The following is a 19033-nucleotide window of genomic DNA, read 5'->3' on the forward strand; positions in this document are numbered from 1 at the left end:
ACCGGTCAGTATGCTCTCGACTGTGCACCTGTAGAAGTTAGAGAGAGTCTTCCTTGACAATCCGACTCTCCGTAAACTTCTCAGGAAGTAGAGGCGCTGATGAGCTTTTTTGATAATTGCGTTAGTGTTCTCGGACCAGGAAAGTTCTTCAGAGATGTGCACACCCAGGAATTTGACGTTCTTGACCCTTTCAACCATCGACCCGTTGATATAAATGGGGCTGTGGGTCCTCCTCATACTCCTTCCAAAGTCCACAATCAGTTCCTTGGTTTTGCTGGTGTTGAGGGCCAGGTTATTGCGCTGGCACCATATGGACAGTTGCTCGATCTCTCTTCTATATTCTGACTCATCCCCATCAGTGATACGCCCCACAATAGTGGTGTCGTCAGCGAACTTGATGATGGAGTTCGCACTGTGGTTCGCTACGCAGTCATGGGTATAGAGTACAGCAGAGGGCTGAGCACGCAGCCTTGAGGTGCTCCCGTGCTGATTGTTATCGAGGCTGACACATTTCCACCAATACGAACAGACTGTGGTCTGTGGATGAGGAAGTCGAGGATCCAGTTGCAGAGGGATGCGCAGAGACCCAGTTCTGCGAGTTTGGTAACCAGTTTGGAGGGGATGATTGTGTTAAATGCCGAGCTGTAATCAATGAATAACAGCCTGACATATGAGTTTTTGTTGTCCAAGTGGTCCAGTGCGGAGAGGAGGGCCAGCGAGATCGCATCCACCGTTGATCTGTTGTGGCGGTATGCGAACTGCAGTGGGTCCAGATTTTTGTCGAGGTAGGAGTTGATTTGCTCCATGATCAACCTCTCAAAGCACTTCATCACCACCAGCGTTAGTGCCACTGGTCGATAGTCATTGAGGCACGTCACCTTACTCTTCTTGGGCACCGGTATAATTGATGCCCTTTTAAAGCAGGTGGGGACCTCAGACCTCAGAAGTGAGAGGTTGAAAATGTCCGTAAAAACTCCCGCCAGTTGGTCCGCACAGGTTTTTAGAACACGACCGGGTATACCATCAGGACCAGGTGCTTTTCGGGGGTTCACCCCTCTGAAGGATTTCCTGACATCGGCCTCTGTGACTGAGACTGAAATGCCATCACAGCGAATGGGGGATCGGGAAGGCACATCAGTATTCTCCCTGTCAAAGCGTGCGTAAAACGCATTGAGCTCGTCAGGGAGTGATGTTACACCGACATTCAAGCTGCCTCCTGGTTTCGCCTTTTAGGACTGCTTGGAATAGGTGCAATGCAGTCTATGGTTCTTTCCTGATATTTAGTACTCAGAGATGAAGACTTTTGAGGCACTTTACACCTATGTGTTCCTGAGGGTGAAAGTAGATTCGGCGATTACATGAGGATCGGGCTGGATTAAGGAAGAATGACCATTTACGTCTTTAATTAAACTATCCATGCTTTGCTTAAAACTAACCCTGCATTCAATCAGAGGGAGATGCAAAGTGCTGGAGTAACTCAGTGGGCTAGGCAGCATCTCTGGAGAAAAAGGATGGGTGACTTTTCAGGTCGGGACCCTTCTTCAGACTGAAAGTAGAGGTGGAGAGGGAGCTGGAAGTAAGAGAAGGCCAGAACAAAGCAGGGCTGGTTACAAACGTCCAAGGAAGGGTGGAGCCCATAATGGCCCAGGGTTAGCTAGGGAAGAGGTGCGAATATTTGATCAGAGTGTCACCGATGCTGACATCCTGGTTGATCGAAGCAATTAGATACATCTGGTGTCAGGTGAGGCAGAGGTTCACTTGCACCTCCTCCAAACTCATCTACTGTATCTGTTGCTCTCGGTGTGGTATCTTATACATCGGCGAGACCAAGCTCGGACTGGGCGATCGTTTCGCTGAACACCGATGCTCAGTGCACCTTGGCCTACGCGATCTTCTGGTTGCCAAACATTTTAACTTCCCTTCTCATTCCCATACTGACCTTTCTGTCCTGGGTCCCCTCCATTGTCAGAGTGAGGCCAAAGGCCTCAATATTGGAGGCACAGCACGTCATATTTTAACTTACAACCCAACAGTAGGAATATTGATTTCTCTAATTTCAAATAACCGTTGCATTCCCTCTTTTTCTGTCCTTCCCCCACCCTAGTCATCCTGCAAGTCTCACTGTTCGTATTCCTTCATTATCACCTCGTCCACAGCCAACAATGGACCATCATTATGGGCCCCCACCTTTCCTGACTCATAGGTGTCGGCTCTGATTTATTCTGCACCCTTTCATACCTTTATTTTCCCTCTCCCCTGACTCTCAGTCTGAAGAAGGGTTTCCATCCGAAATGTCACATATTCCTTTTCTCCAGAGATGTTGCCTGGGCCGCTGAGTTACACCAGCAATTTTGTCTCTCTCTCTGATATTGGACTTGGCAGGTAACCCCAGGGAAGCCTGTGAGGAGGTCCCCAGTGTTGGTGGAGGGGCAGAGACTCCCGGGTGGTTAGAGTGGGCAAGGCTCCAGAATGAAACGTGCAGCGACAGCAGGGGGAAGGGGAGAGCTGGAAAAGGGAGGGCAGAGGGAAGCTGTATATATTTTTTGTCTCTCCCCTTTTTTATACAGATTGTGGTTTCCAAGCAACCAATTTCTGACGAAATATGCAGAAGCTTGTGCATTTGTGTTGTGGGTCGTATCCAAGATCGTGACAGCTTGCTTTTGGGATGGGGGGGGGGGGGGGGGGGGGGGGGGGAGGTTGATGAAACAGAACGCGAAGAAGCTCGGATTGATCACTATCGTGGCCAGAATTTGAATTTGAATTTGTTCTTCTCTCTCCTTTGCCAAAGGGATGTGAGATTTGTTTTAAATAAATAGGTTTATTTTATCCACTACCCCTCCGTCTCCCCCAAGATGCTGGGCTGGGGGTGAGCTTGAGCATGTCACGCAGGGAGCCTGCAAGGACCATGGGGCCCAATGTGAACTCCAGTCAGAGCTGGGGTGTGGAGGTGGACTCGGGGAGCACCAGGGCAGCCGAGCACAGCAATGTGAGCAGCGGCCGGGGAGCTGTGAACAGGAGCGCTGCCGCCAGCCAGCCCTACAGCCCGCCGTGGTACGGAGAGGAGGACACCTACCGAGACTTCACCACATCCGTGCAGGTTCTCATATTTATCGGCTCCTTGCTGGGTAAGCGGCCGCAGACCGTTTGTTTGTTTGTTTGATTTTCTGGGCAGGGATGAATGCATGTGAGCTGTATTCCGCCTGTAGTCGAGGCTTGCAGTGCTAAGGCTGGTCTCCTACCCATCTCCTAACACGGCCACTATGACAGGGTGTCTGGTGCTGAACCGTTCACTGACATTTGAGGCCCACAATAGGATTAACATTTGATTTCCAGCGAGATGCGTCCATTATTTAATCAAGGACTGGTTGGACTGGGAATGCCCATTTAATTATTTTTTTAATATCTGTTTTTGAGGTGCCGATTTAAGGATACAAATAAATCCCGGGGATTATGAACCTGTAGGGCTGTCTGAATGTATCCAGTTGCACTGTGTCTCACAGACTGATACATGGTGTGTATCATACAGTATGTAATATGTATATGGGCCGCTGGTGTGTGTGTGTGTGTTGGTTGCCTTGTCAGGTACATCCACAGTAGCTGGCAGGGTTCCCTTGAGGCCGTTTGTTTAATAATATTGACATACGAATAATGATGCTGCGAAGGGTGAGACCACACCTGGAGTATTGCGTACAGTTTTGGTCTCCAAATCTGAGGAAGGACATTATTGCCATAGAGGGAGTGCAGAGAAGGTTCACCAGACTGATTCCTGGGATGTCAGGACTGTCTTATGAAGAAAGACTGGATAGACTTGGTTTATACTCTCTAGAATTTAGGAGATTGAGAGGGGATCTTATAGAAACTTATAAAATTCTTAAGGGGTTGGACAGGCTAGATGCAGGAAGATTGCTCCCGATGTTGGGGAAGTCCAGGACAAGGGGTCACAGCTTAAGGATAAGGGGGAAATCCTTTAAAACCGAGATGAGAAGAACTTTTTTCACACAGAGAGTGGTGAATCTCTGGAACTCTCTGCCACAGAGGGTAGTCGAGGCCAGTTCATTGGCTATATTTAAGAGTGAGTTAGATGTGGCCCTTGTGGCTAAGGGGATCAGAGGGTATGGAGAGAAGGCAGGTACGGGATACTGAGTTGGATGATCAGCCATGATCATATTGAATGGCGGTGCAGGCTCGAAGGGCCGAATGGCCTACTCCTGCACCTAATTTCTATGTTTCTATGTTTCTAAGGGGTTGTTACACTTGATCAATTGCACTGGAGATTCACCGAAGTGCAGTAAATTCAGCAGGTTGGCTGAAGTGTAAATGGAGGCCTATCCAAAGTTGCAGTTTTGGCATCACACTCACCACCAGGACTCTTGCTCTGACCTGCTGCCTCGGCAATCATGATCACTCCCGGACCCTGCCAATGTACACACGTGCCGTTACTGTTGAAAATAGATGATATACAGTACATATAGTTATTAAGGACGTCTCACCCCGACCACTCCGTCTTCTCCCCTCTCCCTCCAGGCAATAAGTGTGTACATCCAGATTCAGGGACAGTTTCTTTCCAGCTGTTAACGGCAACTGAATCATCCTACGGACATCTCGAGAGTGGTCCTGACCTACTATCTACATCATTGGAGACCCTCGGACTATATCTTGCACTAAACATTATTCCCTGTATCATGTATCTTGTACACTGTGGATGGCTGGATTGTAATTATGTATAGTCTTTCCACTGACTGGTTAGCAAGCAACAAAAGCTTTTCACTGTACCTCAGAGAAAGTAGTTGAGGCAGATACTATAACAACATTTAAAAGATATTTGGACACGTATATAGATAGGAAAGATTTAGAGGGATATGGGCCAAATGCAGGCGTAGATGGAGCATTTTGTTCCTGAGCCTGTTCCTGAGCTGTATGATTATATGACTCTTTACGAAGGGCAGTTTACAGTTACCAACAAACCTACCAGGTGGTTTGGTCTCTGCAAGTCCCAGTTGAAACCCATGCGTACACAAGGAGAATGTGCCAGCTCTACACAGCCTGCACTGCAGATCAGGATCAAAGCTATGATGCTGGAGCTATGCAGCAGTAGTGCTACCTATGGCACCACTTTGGTGCCTGTTTGTAACTTCCATTCCCTGCATGGAATGCAGTGAAGAAAGCGAATGGTATGTTAGCTTTCATAGCAAAAGGATTTGAGTATAGGAGCAGGGAGGTTCTACTGCAGTTGTACAGGGTCTTGGTGAGACCACACCTGGAGTATTGTGTACAGTTTTGGTCTCCAAATCTGAGGAAGGACATTATTGCCATAGAGGGAGTGCAGAGAAGGTTCACCAGACTGATTCCTGGGATGTCAGGACTGTCTTATGAAGAAAGACTGGATAGACTTGGTTTATACTCTCTAGAATTTAGGAGATTGAGAGGGGATCTTATAGAAACTTACAAAATTCTTAAGGGGTTGGACAGGCTAGATGCAGGAAGATTGCTCCCGATGTTGGGGAAGTCCAGGACAAGGGGTCACAGCTTAAGGATAAGGGGGAAATCCTTTAAAACCGAGATGAGAAGAACTTTTTTCACACAGAGAGTGGTGAATCTCTGGAACTCCCTGCCACAGAGGGTAGTCGAGGCCAGTTCATTGGCTATATTTAAGAGGGAGTTAGATGTGGCCCTTGTGGCTAAGGGGATCAGAGGGTATGGAGAGAAGGCAGGTACGGGATACTGAGTTGGATGATCAGCCATGATCATATTGAATGGCGGTGCAGGCTCGAAGGGCCGAATGGCCTACTCCTGCACCTAATTTCTATGTTTCTATGGAGACAGTGAAATCAGGAAATGCTGGAAATATTCAAAACATCACAAAATGCGGGAGTAACTCAGCGGGTAAGGCAGCATCTCTGGAGAACATGGATACATAACGTTTCAGATTGGGACCCTATTCCAGATTGATTGTAGGGGGGCAGGGAAAGCTGGAAAAAGGGAGAGGCTGGACAAAGCCTTGCAGGCAATAAGTTGACATGGGTGATGGGATGTTTTGATGGTCAGCATTGATTGGAAAGAAGTGGAATTGATTGGAATAAACAAATAATAACCAAGAATTGACACCTGTCTTCTTTTGGGTGTGAAGAAGTGTCTCGCGTGGTCTGAAGGGTCCCGACCCGAAATGTCATCCATTATTTTTCTCCAGAGATGCTGCCTGACCCGCTGAGTTACTCCAGCACTTTGTGTCTACTTGTCTTCTTCAACTGACTTACAAAGTCATCCTATAAGTTTCATGCCAGCATTGGTTTACACAGTGCATTCTAATGGCTGGCATGGCACACTTTCATTGGCTGCGACATTAGTGCTAATAGCTATTCTGAGTTTTCATCCATATGAAGTTGATATTTTGGAATTTATTCCTGTAACTCAAATTCCTTCTTCAATTAAATAAAATCTCACTGAAACCAGATTTTTGATATCCATCTAACTCTCCCACCTAAGCTAACTTTATTTTTTTTAAATAATAAAAATACTGTAAAAATGTACATTGTTTTGTAGCAAGTTGGCTTCAGCGAGCTGTTTGTACTGACAGCAGTAGCATAAAGTCAGCATTGATGGGGAAGAAGTGGAATAGATTGGAATAAACAAATAATAACCAAGAATTGAATCCTGCCTTCTTCTCCATTGTTCTTTGATTTGATCACTAGTCCTTCTCCACACTTTGTAAGATAAGTAGGATTATTACCTGTTGTTATTTAATTGGGTAATAGTGACAGATAATGATGTCAATGCTTTCCAGAATGACTGCAGCCTTCAAAATCTGACTAGTTCCTGAGAGCTAATTGTGAACTTATTAAATAGAAATGAATAGCTCAAGAGCTCACTCAAGCAGCCCACAGAGCACCTACATGGATGTTTCTGATATCCTTGGATTAAAATTGTTCCACATGCCTTCCAATATGAACGTGTAACTCCTACTTGATGCAGTTAGCAGAACAATCTGCAATTATTTCATCTCTTCTTCCGCCTGATATCTTGATATCTTTCTATTCAACATCATCTTGTTGCAAAAGTGTAGAAATAAGGAACCGCTGGTGCTGATTTACAAACAAAAAGATACAAAGTGCTGGCGTAACTCAGCGGGTCAGCCAGCATCTGAGGAGAATATTGATAGGCGATGTTTCGGGTTGGAACCCTTCTTCAGGCTGATTAAGAGTCATAAGAAGCGTTCCGACCCGAAACTTCACCATCATGTTCTCCAAGGATGTTGCCTGACCCACTGAGTTACTACCAGCACTTTGTGTACTTCTACTCATTGCATTTATTTTAAAGTGAAGCTTCAATAGTCTGTGTTATTGTCATGGTTTGTAATTTTATTGGCTTAAAAATGTGATTCATGGGTATGTCGAAATTAATTTTACGTACTGCATTTAAGTGAGTTAATTCATTAACCTGAAGAACAGCAACATTGTGCTATTTTTGCATTTTTTTTGTTCACGAGCACTGTGTGAAGAAGCTGGATTAGCATCAGTAGTGGAAGAGCTACAATCCTAAGTGCTTTGATTATGCTTACTATAATAAATGTTAATTTTTCTTCTTCACACAAGTAAACCCAGCTCAGTGGTTATAGCAAAGGGAATGTTTTAACAAAATATTTTTAGAATTAGAAAAATAATGAACAGTAGTTTTAATCTTTACTCTGTCTAACTCATTGATTTTTTTTATGATGAGGTAATTTAGAACATAAAGTAAACCCAGTTCTGTAAATTTTCCAAGACCTGAACTGATAATTTTGCACTGGCTACTGAAATTGGTATTAGCGAGAAGAACTCTTTCAGTTATGCTTTTCCTCGTGGTTCTTGTAATTGGCAGCTTCTGTGTGTACAGCCTGTTTAAAGGTGTCAAGAACTCTCTCGGTTTACTTCTGCCCTTTTGCCATCGCTGTATATTGAAGTAAACTGCTATTAAAATGATGTAGCATCACGGTATTGCAGTCTCAACCTGGAGGGCTGATGTGATTGGTTGGTACAGCTATCACATGTCGTGACACTATATTTCTACTAAAAATATCAGGTTTACATTTAAAAGTCGAAGGAAGAGACATTTAAGCACAAACTTTAATATATTGCAGGCTTAGTCAAGTCCGTTTTGGAAGGAACTGCAAATGCCAGATTACACAAGATAGACACATAATGCTAGGGTAACTCTGGAGAAAAGGAATAGGCGATGTTTCGGGTTGAGACTCTTCTTCATGGTCTCTTTCTGATTATTCTCTTTTTTGACATTGACATTTTCACCTCCACTTCAGGGGATAGAGTAGAAACCAATATTCATTATAAGTCTACCAACCTGTTTAGCTATCTCACTTACACTCCTCACCCCACCTTGTCTCCTGTATGAACTCCAATCTATTCTCCTAATTTCTTCTCCTTAATGCGTTCTGAAAAATAGATTTTCCATCCTTCTGAGTTAAAGATGTTCAGAGAAATCATGGAGGGCAGCCATATGTTTCCATCCAAAGAACACTCATTTCCATGAAACCAGTTTCTTCTCTAAAAATAATGCATAGAAACCATTCTTCAACGAGCAGGACAAACATGCAACAATATTTTTATTTCTCCTCTGTAACCTGTTCACCAGTGGAACAGAAGCTTAGTTTGTTTAGTTTAGAGATACAGCGTGGAAACAGGCCCTTCAGCCAACCGAGACCGTGCCAGCCAGCAATCCCCGTATACTAGCACTATCCTACACACAATGGGCAACTTACAATTTTACCAAAGCCAATTAATCTACAAACCTGTACATCAAGGGAAGAAGAAAGGAAGATGAGGAGCCAGAGAGCTGAGAAGGGGAGGAGACAGTTGGGACTACCTGAAATTAGAGAAGTCAATGTTCATACCGCTGGGGTACAAACTGCCCAAGCGAAATATGAGGTGCTGCTCCTCCAATTTCCGGTGGTCCTCACTATGGCCGTGGAGGAGGCCCAGGACAGAAAGGTCGGATTCGGAATGGGAGGGGGAGTTGAAGTGCCGAGCCACTGGGAGATCAGGTTGGTTATTGCGAACTGAGCGGAGGTGTTCGGCGAAGCGATCGCCAAGCCTCTCGCTTGGTCTCACCGATGTAGATCAGCTGACATCTAGAGCAGCGGATGCAATAGATGAGGTTGGAAGAGGTGCAGGTGAACCTCTGTCACACCTGGAACGACTGCTTGGGTCCTTGGATGGGGTAGAATGGACCTTGACTGGAGCTGCTTCTCCATGTTTAGTTCTGACTCTGAGGACAGAAAGCAGACCTGTCCCAGACAACATCAGAGGTCTGGATGGTTCATAATGTAGCAGAAGATCAGAAATGTATTTTGGCCCTAGACCATTCAGTGCTTCATTAACCAACAGTAATATTTTGAAATCAATTCTTTGACAGACTGGAAGCCAGTGTAAAGACATTAAAACTGGAGTGATGTGATCCACTTTCTTGGTCTTCGAGAAGACTCGAGCAGTAGCGTTCTGAATCAGCTGCAGCTGTCTAATCAATTTTTTAGGGAGACCTGTGAAGACAGTATTACAGTAGTCAAGTCTACTGAACATAAATGCATGGACAAGTTTTTCAAATCCTGCTGAACCATAAGTCCTTTAACCCTTGATATATTATTAAGGTGACTGACTTTGTCGGCTGACTTTGTAAGGCCCCAATATCAGAAAATTTCATGATACCAATTTTGCTGACAAGCTTATTTAGCATTAAAGAGGCTATTCTTTCACATTGTAAACTGAAAAGATATCAGACATTTTTAATGATGAATAAAAAATTGAAAAAACAATGCGACGCTGCAGTCGTTTCGGACATTTATCAGTCCACTGGTATATTTCCTAAAATATGGATTTCTTTGTAGAATAGCCTAACATTTATGTTTCCATTGTAAGTAAGCTTTAGCCATTACATCCACATCCTGATTGTAATGTTACTGTTCAAATTAATTGGATATGGTGAGGGAATCTGACACCATCTTCCAGCACTGCGGGCAGTTGCTGTTTTGTTGGGCTATGGAGCTTGTGACACAATTAAAAAAAAAACCTCATGATATGGCTCCTGTTGGCAGTGCTCGCATTATTGATCATCCCTTGTTTGCTGTGAGGCAGCTCTTGCACATCTGAAGGCAATTGAGGTTACCACTGGATTTACACGCAAAGCAGACCAGGGAGGAATTCAAGTCTTGTTTTGTATAGGACATTAGTTAATGATGTGGGATATTACACAGGCTGATTGCTGTCTGCTCAATTTAATTGGTAGCTGCTTTTTATATTAAAAAAAATAAAAATGAATTCTAGCTCTAATCTCATCATGTGTGATTTGGGTCCCATTTTAAGGATTATACCCCCAGATCCTCTCAGTAACTGTCACAAAAAAGACAACTATTACAATTCCATGCCATGTGCAGTGTGCAACATGTCTGTTTTATCTTTTAAATTGAAAAGGCATCAATGGGAAAATATTTGATTTCTGCCATACCGACTTTATATCAATCGTTAAAATCTGCGTTAAAAGGCCCTGAGTGATTCTCCTTAAATTAATTTTTAAATGTCAGCTTCCATATCTCTGGTTTTGTACAGAAACTGATAATGGACAGACTTTATTCAATCACAAAGGATTATGGTAGCTGGCTGACTTCGGCTATAGCACTGACAGTGCAAACTGGAAGCATTTTTGGACTGCCTTATTCTTATGGAATGACATATGCAATGCTATTAATGCAATCAATATCTAACTCAAGGGCTTGGATTTTGCTGGGAAATGCTGCAAGCATTGTCTTGAACTGCAGGCACTTGGTGAAAGTGCCAGTAAGGTTAGAGCCCCTTGCATGAACTCGAGAATCTCAAACTTACTGCCAAGCTCTCCCAACCACGTCTCGCCTGTACTCACCATGGAAAACCAATGGTAGAGCAGAAACCTCCTAAATTTTCCCAGCATTATGCAGGGAAGGAAGGGAAAGGGAAGATTGTTTTAATTTTATGCAGTATTTTAATGTTTTCTTATAACGTTTTGAAAGTATGTTCAGTTGAATGTGTATTTTTGTAAACATATTTTAAGGGAGAATTAAACATTTTAGCTTAGGTTAGGTTACTTTCAGGATACACAGTGAAACAGGCCCTTCGACCCACCGAGTCAATGCTGACCATCGATCACCCGTTCACACACTAGTTCTAAACACTCCCTACACACTAGGAGCAATTTACAGAGGCCAATTGCCCTACAAACCCGCATGCTTTTGGGATGTGGGGTAAACCAGAGCACCTGGAGGAATCCCACGCAGTCAAAGGGAGAACCTGCAAACTCCGCACAGCACCCAGGGTCAGGATAGAACCAGGGTCTCTGACACGGTGAGGCAACAGCTTTACCAGATTGATATTGATAATTGATAAGTATTTATGCTGGTCCAGAATGTCACTTTGTTATGTTGTTTAAAATCCCAATGCTGCTTAAGGTTTCTTGACACCAGAATCTTTTTATCATTTTGTGTGGGGGAAGAGGGGAAACCGTTTCCCAGTCACCACCTGGTCAAGGATGCGTCTTTTCTCCGAGTCGCATCTTCGCCCCCCCCTCGCAGCCTACCATCTGGACTGGCGCGACCTGCCAGAGCTGCAGCAGCGGCGCAGCACTGGATTCCATCGCAGAGCGGGCGATGCCTTACCGAGGATCGCTGTGTGGAGTGTTGGGCCAACTGCTTTTAACATCGTGGAGCTGTGGTCTGCGGAGCTTCCAGCCACGGGCGGTGCTGACTTTAACATCGCGGAGTCCTGGGATCCTTTGCCGAGGGTCGCCAGTGTTGGAGCTCCGTCCAGCTCGGCCTGTGGACTTCGCGAGCCGCGGTCTCCGGTAGGAAGCGGCCGATTCGGAAACTCCAAGCCACTGAGAGTGTTCTCCCATTCCGGCGTCGGAGTTCCATCATCCCAGCGAGAAGGCCTGAAACATCGGGCCGCTGTAGCGGCGACTGCGGAGGGCTCAAAGGCCCCGCCAACGGGTGAACAATGAGGAAGATGACTGAACTTTATTGCCTTCCCTCACAGTGGGAAACGTTGATTCTGCTGTGTGGGGATGTTCATGTTAAATTCTATCGTGTATTGTGCTCTTTTTTATTCGTATGGCTGTATGATAACTCAAATCTCACTGTACCAATTGGTGCATGTGACAATAAATGTAACTTGAACGAATCTTAGAAACCAGATTACGATATATGGGGAATGGATATGGTGGATGCACATCGCCTTTTATTAGGAGGAGAATCAAGAATCAGGGAACATAGGTTTTATATGAGAGAGGAAAGATTTAATAGGAACCTGAGGAGCAACATTTTGGCACAGAGGTTGGTGGGTATATGGAATGAGCTGCCAGAGGAGGTTGTTGAGGCAGGTACTATAACTAATTAAAAAAACATTTGGGATGTACATGAATAGGAAAGACTTAGAAGGATATGGGCCAAACAAAGGCAGGTGGGGCTAGTGTAGATAAGGCATCTTGGTTGGCATGCGGAATTTGGGTCAAAGGGCCTGTTTCCATGCTGGATTACTCTATGACATGATTCTAATCACTTAATCAAGAAAGACCTGTTTTCCAGAAAGACTATACATGATAACCATCAAGCCACCCACAGTGCCAATTTGTCCAAAACTTTGTCAGTCTCTGAAAATTATGCTACAATGTCAATAATTAGAAGACAACAATATCTGACCTCTTGTTGGGAATTTATAATTTTGCTTAAATCTCCAGACTATTTCCTTTAACTTTCAACGCTGCGGCTCATGTTATGCTGACTGTAAAAAAAAAAACACAGCTGTAATTGAAATTTTGAAGATTCCAATTAATATTTTAATTATCTTGTATCTCAGCAATCACAAAACATTATTACTCAATATATATTCGCATTAGCAGGGAGGTAATTGTCAATTCTGGAATGTAGATGGCACCATAAAATCAGTGCCAAGGTGATTGATACTGACTGCACCTGATCTTTGGCTAGTTGCTGGAAAGTGTACAAATGAGCCAAAACAAATTAATTTCCGTAGTCTTTTTATTATTTTAAGAAAAATATAACAAATCAGTTGATTTTAAGCTTGTGATCTTGTTTAAAGATTTAGATAACTATGGATTCCTGATAAATGAAATTGATTCTAAACTTTTGCAATATGACTATCAAATTCTAATTAGTTGTCAAGTAGTTTGCGGGTGATTGTTATTGAGTGTTTATTATTTATTAGAGTCATACAGCGTAGAACGAGGCCCTTCAGCCCAACTTGACCACACCGACCAACATGTCCCATCTACACTGGTCCCACTTGCCTACGTTTGGCCCATATCATTCTTGTAAATCTTCTCTGCACTCGTTCCAACTTAACAACATTTTTCCTATAACATGGTGCCCAGAACTGAACACAATACTCCAAATGTGGCCTCAGCAACGTCTTGTATAACTGCAACATGACCTCCCAACTTTTATACTCAATATTCTCAATGATGATTAGTTCAGATTCTGAACTAATTAGTTGAAAAAATCTAGCAAATCACCTTAATTAAACTTGAAATATCCAATAAATTTATCAAGATAGGGGCTGCACGGTGGTTCAGCGGTGGAGTTGCTGCCTTACAGCACTCGAGGCCCGATTTCAATCCTGACTACGGGTGCTGTAAGTATGGAGTTTGCACGTTCTCCCCGTGACCTGCGTGGGTTTTCTCCAGGTGCTCCGGTTTCCTCCCACACTTCAAAGACATACGGTTTTGTAGGTTGGCTTAGTAAAATTGTAATAATAATAATAATAATAATAATAAAGCTTTATTTCAGACACAGGTCCATATAACACATCATACAGTATAAGGAGATACAAAAATACATTAAAAATTGCATATTAGCCTATAAGATATACAAGCTATTGCACCAATGCCGTCTTAGCCTAGAAGTGAATCTATAGCAGCTTTTCAGAGGGCTGACTAGGGCTTCAATTATGTGGTTCTCTGACTTGTCCAGGCGACACATAAAACTAAACATCAGCTGTCTTAAGAGTGCCTCACAGGTTGGCACTCTAGTGGACACAAACAATTGACTGGCACTATGCCACCTAGGGACACGAAGCAGCAACCTCATTGCATCATTGTATGCTACCTTGAGCCTCTGCATACTCTTTTTCTTATAGTTAGACCACAATTGAGCAGTATATAACGGTGTGATGTAGGTTCTGAACAGGGAACACTTCACAGAGTCAGAGCACATAGAAAACTTCCTTATAAGCATGTTAGCTTGAAGATACATTTTACAGCGCTGTCAGTAGAGGTCTTTGTCATCCGTCCAGTCATTGGATATGACATGACCTAGGTATTTAATTTCCTCACACACAGCAAGAGGACTGTCTGACAAATAAAAGGTCGGAAAAGTTGATTTCCTGTCCTCAGCGCTTCTAACTATCATTATGCGGCTTTTCTTAGCGTTATACTTTATGTCATAATCAAGGCCATACTGAGAGCACACCTTCAACATCTGCTGCAGCCCAGCACTATATGGACAGAGCAGGACCAGGTCATCTGCATACATAAGATGATTAACAATAGTGTTGCCCACAAGACAGCCAGTTTTTAACCTATTTAACTGATTTGATAATTCATCCATATAAACATTAAATAAAATAGGAGACAAAATTCCTCCTTGCCGCACTCCGTTACTAACACAGAATGGAGCAGATACAACATTGTCCCATTTAACCTGAAACGTTTGATGGGCATACCAAAACACTAAAATTCTCACTAAAAATTTAGGGGCACCTCTATCTAGCAATTTTACAAACAATTGTTTATGATTAATTCTATCAAATGCCTTGGACGCATCAATAAAACATAGGAATACAGATGAATTCAGGCTTGTGTACCTGAACACAATCTCTTTAAGAGCATAGATACACCGGTCAGTTCCATGTTTTCTTTTGAACCCAAACTGATTGTCAGAAGTAAGGACATACATTTCTAGCTTTGTTAACAGTATTCTCTCCAGTACTTTAGACAAGATACTGGCTAATGCAATAGGTCGATAATTGTCAATACTGTTGAGCTTACCAGCCTTGTCTTTAAGCACAGGCACTAACATTACAGACATAATAGCATTTGGCAGGACACCATGAACCAGACAACCATTAAAGCACATGGAAAGCAAAGGGCAAAGCTTATAGCTGGCATATTTTAGATGTTCTGCAGTAATGCAGTCCATACCGCAGGCTTTGTTGTTATCCAACATGTTAATGGCATCATAGACATCTGCTGCCCTAACTATCATATCTGCAGAGAGATCAATATGTTCATGATTGATTCTAACTGGGTTACTTTTAACACAATTAAAAAGGTTACAGTAGTGCTCACGCCAACTCTCAGCTATTTTTTCTGGGCTACTAACACCTTCAATGTCAGACGGTAGGGGTGTTTTATTGTTATTCATTACTTTGACCTCTTTCCAGAAGTTAGTAAGGTTGTTGTTCTGTAGCTTTCTGGCAAGCAAGTCTGCTCTCATTGTGTTTTCATTTTTCTATTTTGTAAATTGTCCCTAGTGTGCTTAGGACAGTGTTGGGTGGGCAGGGATCGCTTGTCAGCTTGGACTCGGTGGGCGAAAGGGTCTGTTTCCGCGCTATATCTCTAAACTAAACTAAATAAAAGAGGAATATGTGCCATAAATAACACAAAGTGCTGGAGAAATTAAGTGGGACATGCAGCATCTGTCTAGAAGGGTTCTGACCTGCAATGTCATCTGTCCATTCCCCACTCCCACACAGATGCTATCTGACCCGTTCAGTTCATCCAGCCCTTTGTGTTTTTATCAAGGTTCTGCATCGCCTGTCTCCATGTGCCATAAATAATTCTACCAATTTGCAAATATGTTGTGAGCTAAGTGGTTGCCTTGTAAAAACGACTATACAATACTAGACTAAGTGGGACCCGTTGAGAGCATTCTGTAACCGGGGGACAGGGCCGGCTTCAGGCGGGGAGCGTCCTGCAGCCAGGGGAGGGGGATGGCTTCAGGCGGGGGCTGTCGGGGGCTGGTGGGGGGGGGTGTGTGTGTGGGGGAAGGGGTGTGTATGTGGGGGGGGGGTGGTGGGGGGGGGGGGGTGTGGGGGAGGGTGTGTGGGTGTGGTAGGGAGGGGGGGTGTGGGGGAGGAGCGGGGTTTAGTGGGAGGGGGGGGTTTAGGGGAGTGGGAGTCATGCTGGGGGGTGGGGGGTGTGTAGGGGACGGGGTATGTTAGGGGACGTGGGGTATCGGGGAGGGAGGTGTAGGGACGGGGGGTGTCATGGATTGGAGGGTGTGGTATGGGCTGGGGTTGTCGTTGTGGGGGTGTAAGGAGGTTGGGGGGGTGTAGAGAGGGGGGTGTGGGCCACCAGTTCCCGGCCCCGGCCCCGGCTCTGACCGCACTCACCCGGCTCCAGGACCCGCTCCAGACTTACTCATCAGCTCCCGTCCCTAGCGCATGTCGCACTCACAGCACCCGCCCGCGAACACAGCCAGCCGCTGCCCCCACCCCCGCCAGCCCCAGCCCACACTCCGCACCTACAGCTTTATTCTCGGCTCTGGCGATTGACAGACCAATAACTTTTGTAATATTTCACCAATCGGAACAAAACTTGGTGCGCTTGGAGCAGAAGAGAACGGTGAGTAAGGTGGCAAAAAATCCTAGCGATATAGGGTACCGTTCTGGCGCAAATTAAAAAACAACGCAAACCGGAAGAGGACAAGATGAGAGTTTTAGTAATAGTATAGAGTATAGAGGATAGATAGATAGATAGATAGATAGATAGATAGATAGATAGATAGATAGATAGATAGATAGATAGATAGATAGATAGATAGATAGATAGATAGATAGATAGATAGATAGATAGATAGATAGATAGATAGATAGATAGATAGATAGATGGATGGATGGATGGATGGATGGATAGATAGATAGATAGATAGATGGATGGATGGATAGATAGATAGATAGACATTGCGCACAGCAATTTCATTGCAGTGGATAAATAATTGGAAAAATACAGGGCAATGTGTTGCAGTAGGGAAAGGGCTGAGCTGAATTGATCTTGTATATAATTGGCATGAGTCAGAGAGGCCCATTGGCCCACCTAATATATGCCAATGAAAGATTGTCCTGAAACTTCCTGATTTTTCTACAATACTATGTGGGTTTTTTTAGGAATCTCTGTATTCATTCCTGTTTAAATAGATTTTGTACTCAAAATTCTCATAAAGGGGGTAAAAAATGAAGCGTGTAATCATCAGAGATTAAAGTTTAGTTTAGAGATACAGCGTGGAACGAGGCCCTTCATCTCACTAAATCCGCTTCCACAAATGATCACCTGCAACACTAGATCTATCCTACACACCAGGGACAATTAACAGAAGTCAATAAAATTACAAACCTGAACATAAAGAAAATATGATGTTGGTCTTTGAAGTAGTAGAGCAACTTTGACCTTGATGAGATCAACTGGAGGTTGTGGGATAGTGAACATAACTTGCTGTATTCACAGGTCGGTGCGGACTCGATGGGCTGAAGGGCCTGTTTCTGTGCTGTATCTCTAAAGCGAAACTAACGGATTGTTCATTCAATTGTTTTATCTTTTCAGTAAAACAAGTAAAATAAATTGTTTTTTGCTTTCCATGCCTATGTCTTAAATAATGTTAAAAAGACTGTGATTTCTGTTTTTTTGCCCCTTCATGTTTTTCACAATTCTGCCATTTAATTTTTATCACAGGGAATCTAATGGTGTTGTGGTCAACATGCCACACAACGATATTCAAGTCCGTCACGAATCGTTTCATCAAAAACCTGGCCTGCGCTGGAATCTGTGCGAGTGTTGTTTGCGTGCCTTTTGATATCATCCTGAGTGCCAGTCCCCACTGCTGCTGGTGGATCTACACGTTGCTGTTCTGCAAATCTATCAAATTCCTGCATAAAGTTTTCTGTTCGGTCACAGTTCTCAGCTTCACAGTCATTGCCTTGGACAGGTAGGTAGCACCTTCTTACATATCTGCCATAATCCACTACAATACTTATTTCAAAACATTTACCAAGGCAAATGAAGATAGACACAAAGTGCGAGAATAACTCAGCGGGTCAGGCATCATCTCTGGAGAAAAAGGATGGTGACGTTTTGGATCAGGACCCCTCTTCATGAGTTTTTTTTAATAACTTATACATTCACAGGGTAAGAGTATTGATGTCTAGGTTCAATCTATCCATTTTAGCATCTTGTGGAAACAAGGAAGTGCAAGCGCTGTAGTACCTCTGCAGGTCAGGCAGCATCTCTGCAGTAGGTGGATAGGTGATGTTTCTTCAGACTGGTTGTGGTGGGGTGGGGTCAAGAATGCTTGGAGAGAGGAGAGGCAAGGCAAAGTGTGGCAGGACAGATGAACACAGGTGAAGGGGGCTGTTTGAGAGGCAGATAGTTGTAACAAAGGCCAGAGATTAAAACAGACGGTGCGAGACAGAAGGATTGAAAAGTTGCGAATTGCGAAGCCAGAGGAAGGAATGTGGGTGGAGAAGGAGGGGGAGAAATGGGAGGGTGAGGGTCAGAGGTAGAAGAGTTTACCTAAAAGTGGAGAATTGGAGCTACCCAAGCGGAATATAAGGTGCTGTCCTCCAGTTGAGTATGGCTTCACTTTGGCAATAGTGGAGGCCCAGGACAGAAAGGTCAGGATGGGAACGGGAAGGGGAGTTAAAATAGTTAGCAATCAGGTGATCCAGTCGGACCGAGTGTAAGTCATTGGTGAAATAATTGGCAAAGCTCTATATTGTTGGTCCATTTTATAGAGCAGTTAGAAGATAACCTCTTGGTAAGTTCAAGAAAATTGCACACTATCACCTTCTGAAGGTAAGATAAGAAATATATTTCCCCAATTAATTATCTACTTATCTCTACACTTGTAAACATTATTTTTTTTAAAGTATGCAACAATGGCTATAAACTGATGTTTTGGGCCTTTTGTTTAAGTTCATAGTAACTGTATTTTTTATTTTCTATGATTGTTCTA

The 19033-nt window shown here is 43.8% G+C and overlaps 1 protein-coding gene across 1 annotated transcript in view; it reads left to right on the forward strand.

Annotated features, from left to right (window-relative positions):
• Nucleotides 1–2719: 2719 nt before the first annotated feature.
• Nucleotides 2720–19033, forward strand: part of gpr176 (G protein-coupled receptor 176) — a 36944-nt gene continuing 20630 nt past the window's right edge. Inside the window, exons 1-2 of the mRNA XM_033026919.1 lie at nt 2720–3125; nt 17755–18007. Coding sequence (XP_032882810.1) covers nt 2879–3125; nt 17755–18007 — 500 coding nt within the window. The 5' untranslated portion in view covers nt 2720–2878. The remainder of the gene's footprint in view (nt 3126–17754; nt 18008–19033) is intronic.

The sequence above is a fragment of the Amblyraja radiata genome, chromosome 9 (assembly GCF_010909765.2).
Source record: "Amblyraja radiata isolate CabotCenter1 chromosome 9, sAmbRad1.1.pri, whole genome shotgun sequence".
Taxonomy (NCBI): Eukaryota; Metazoa; Chordata; class Chondrichthyes; order Rajiformes; family Rajidae; genus Amblyraja; species Amblyraja radiata.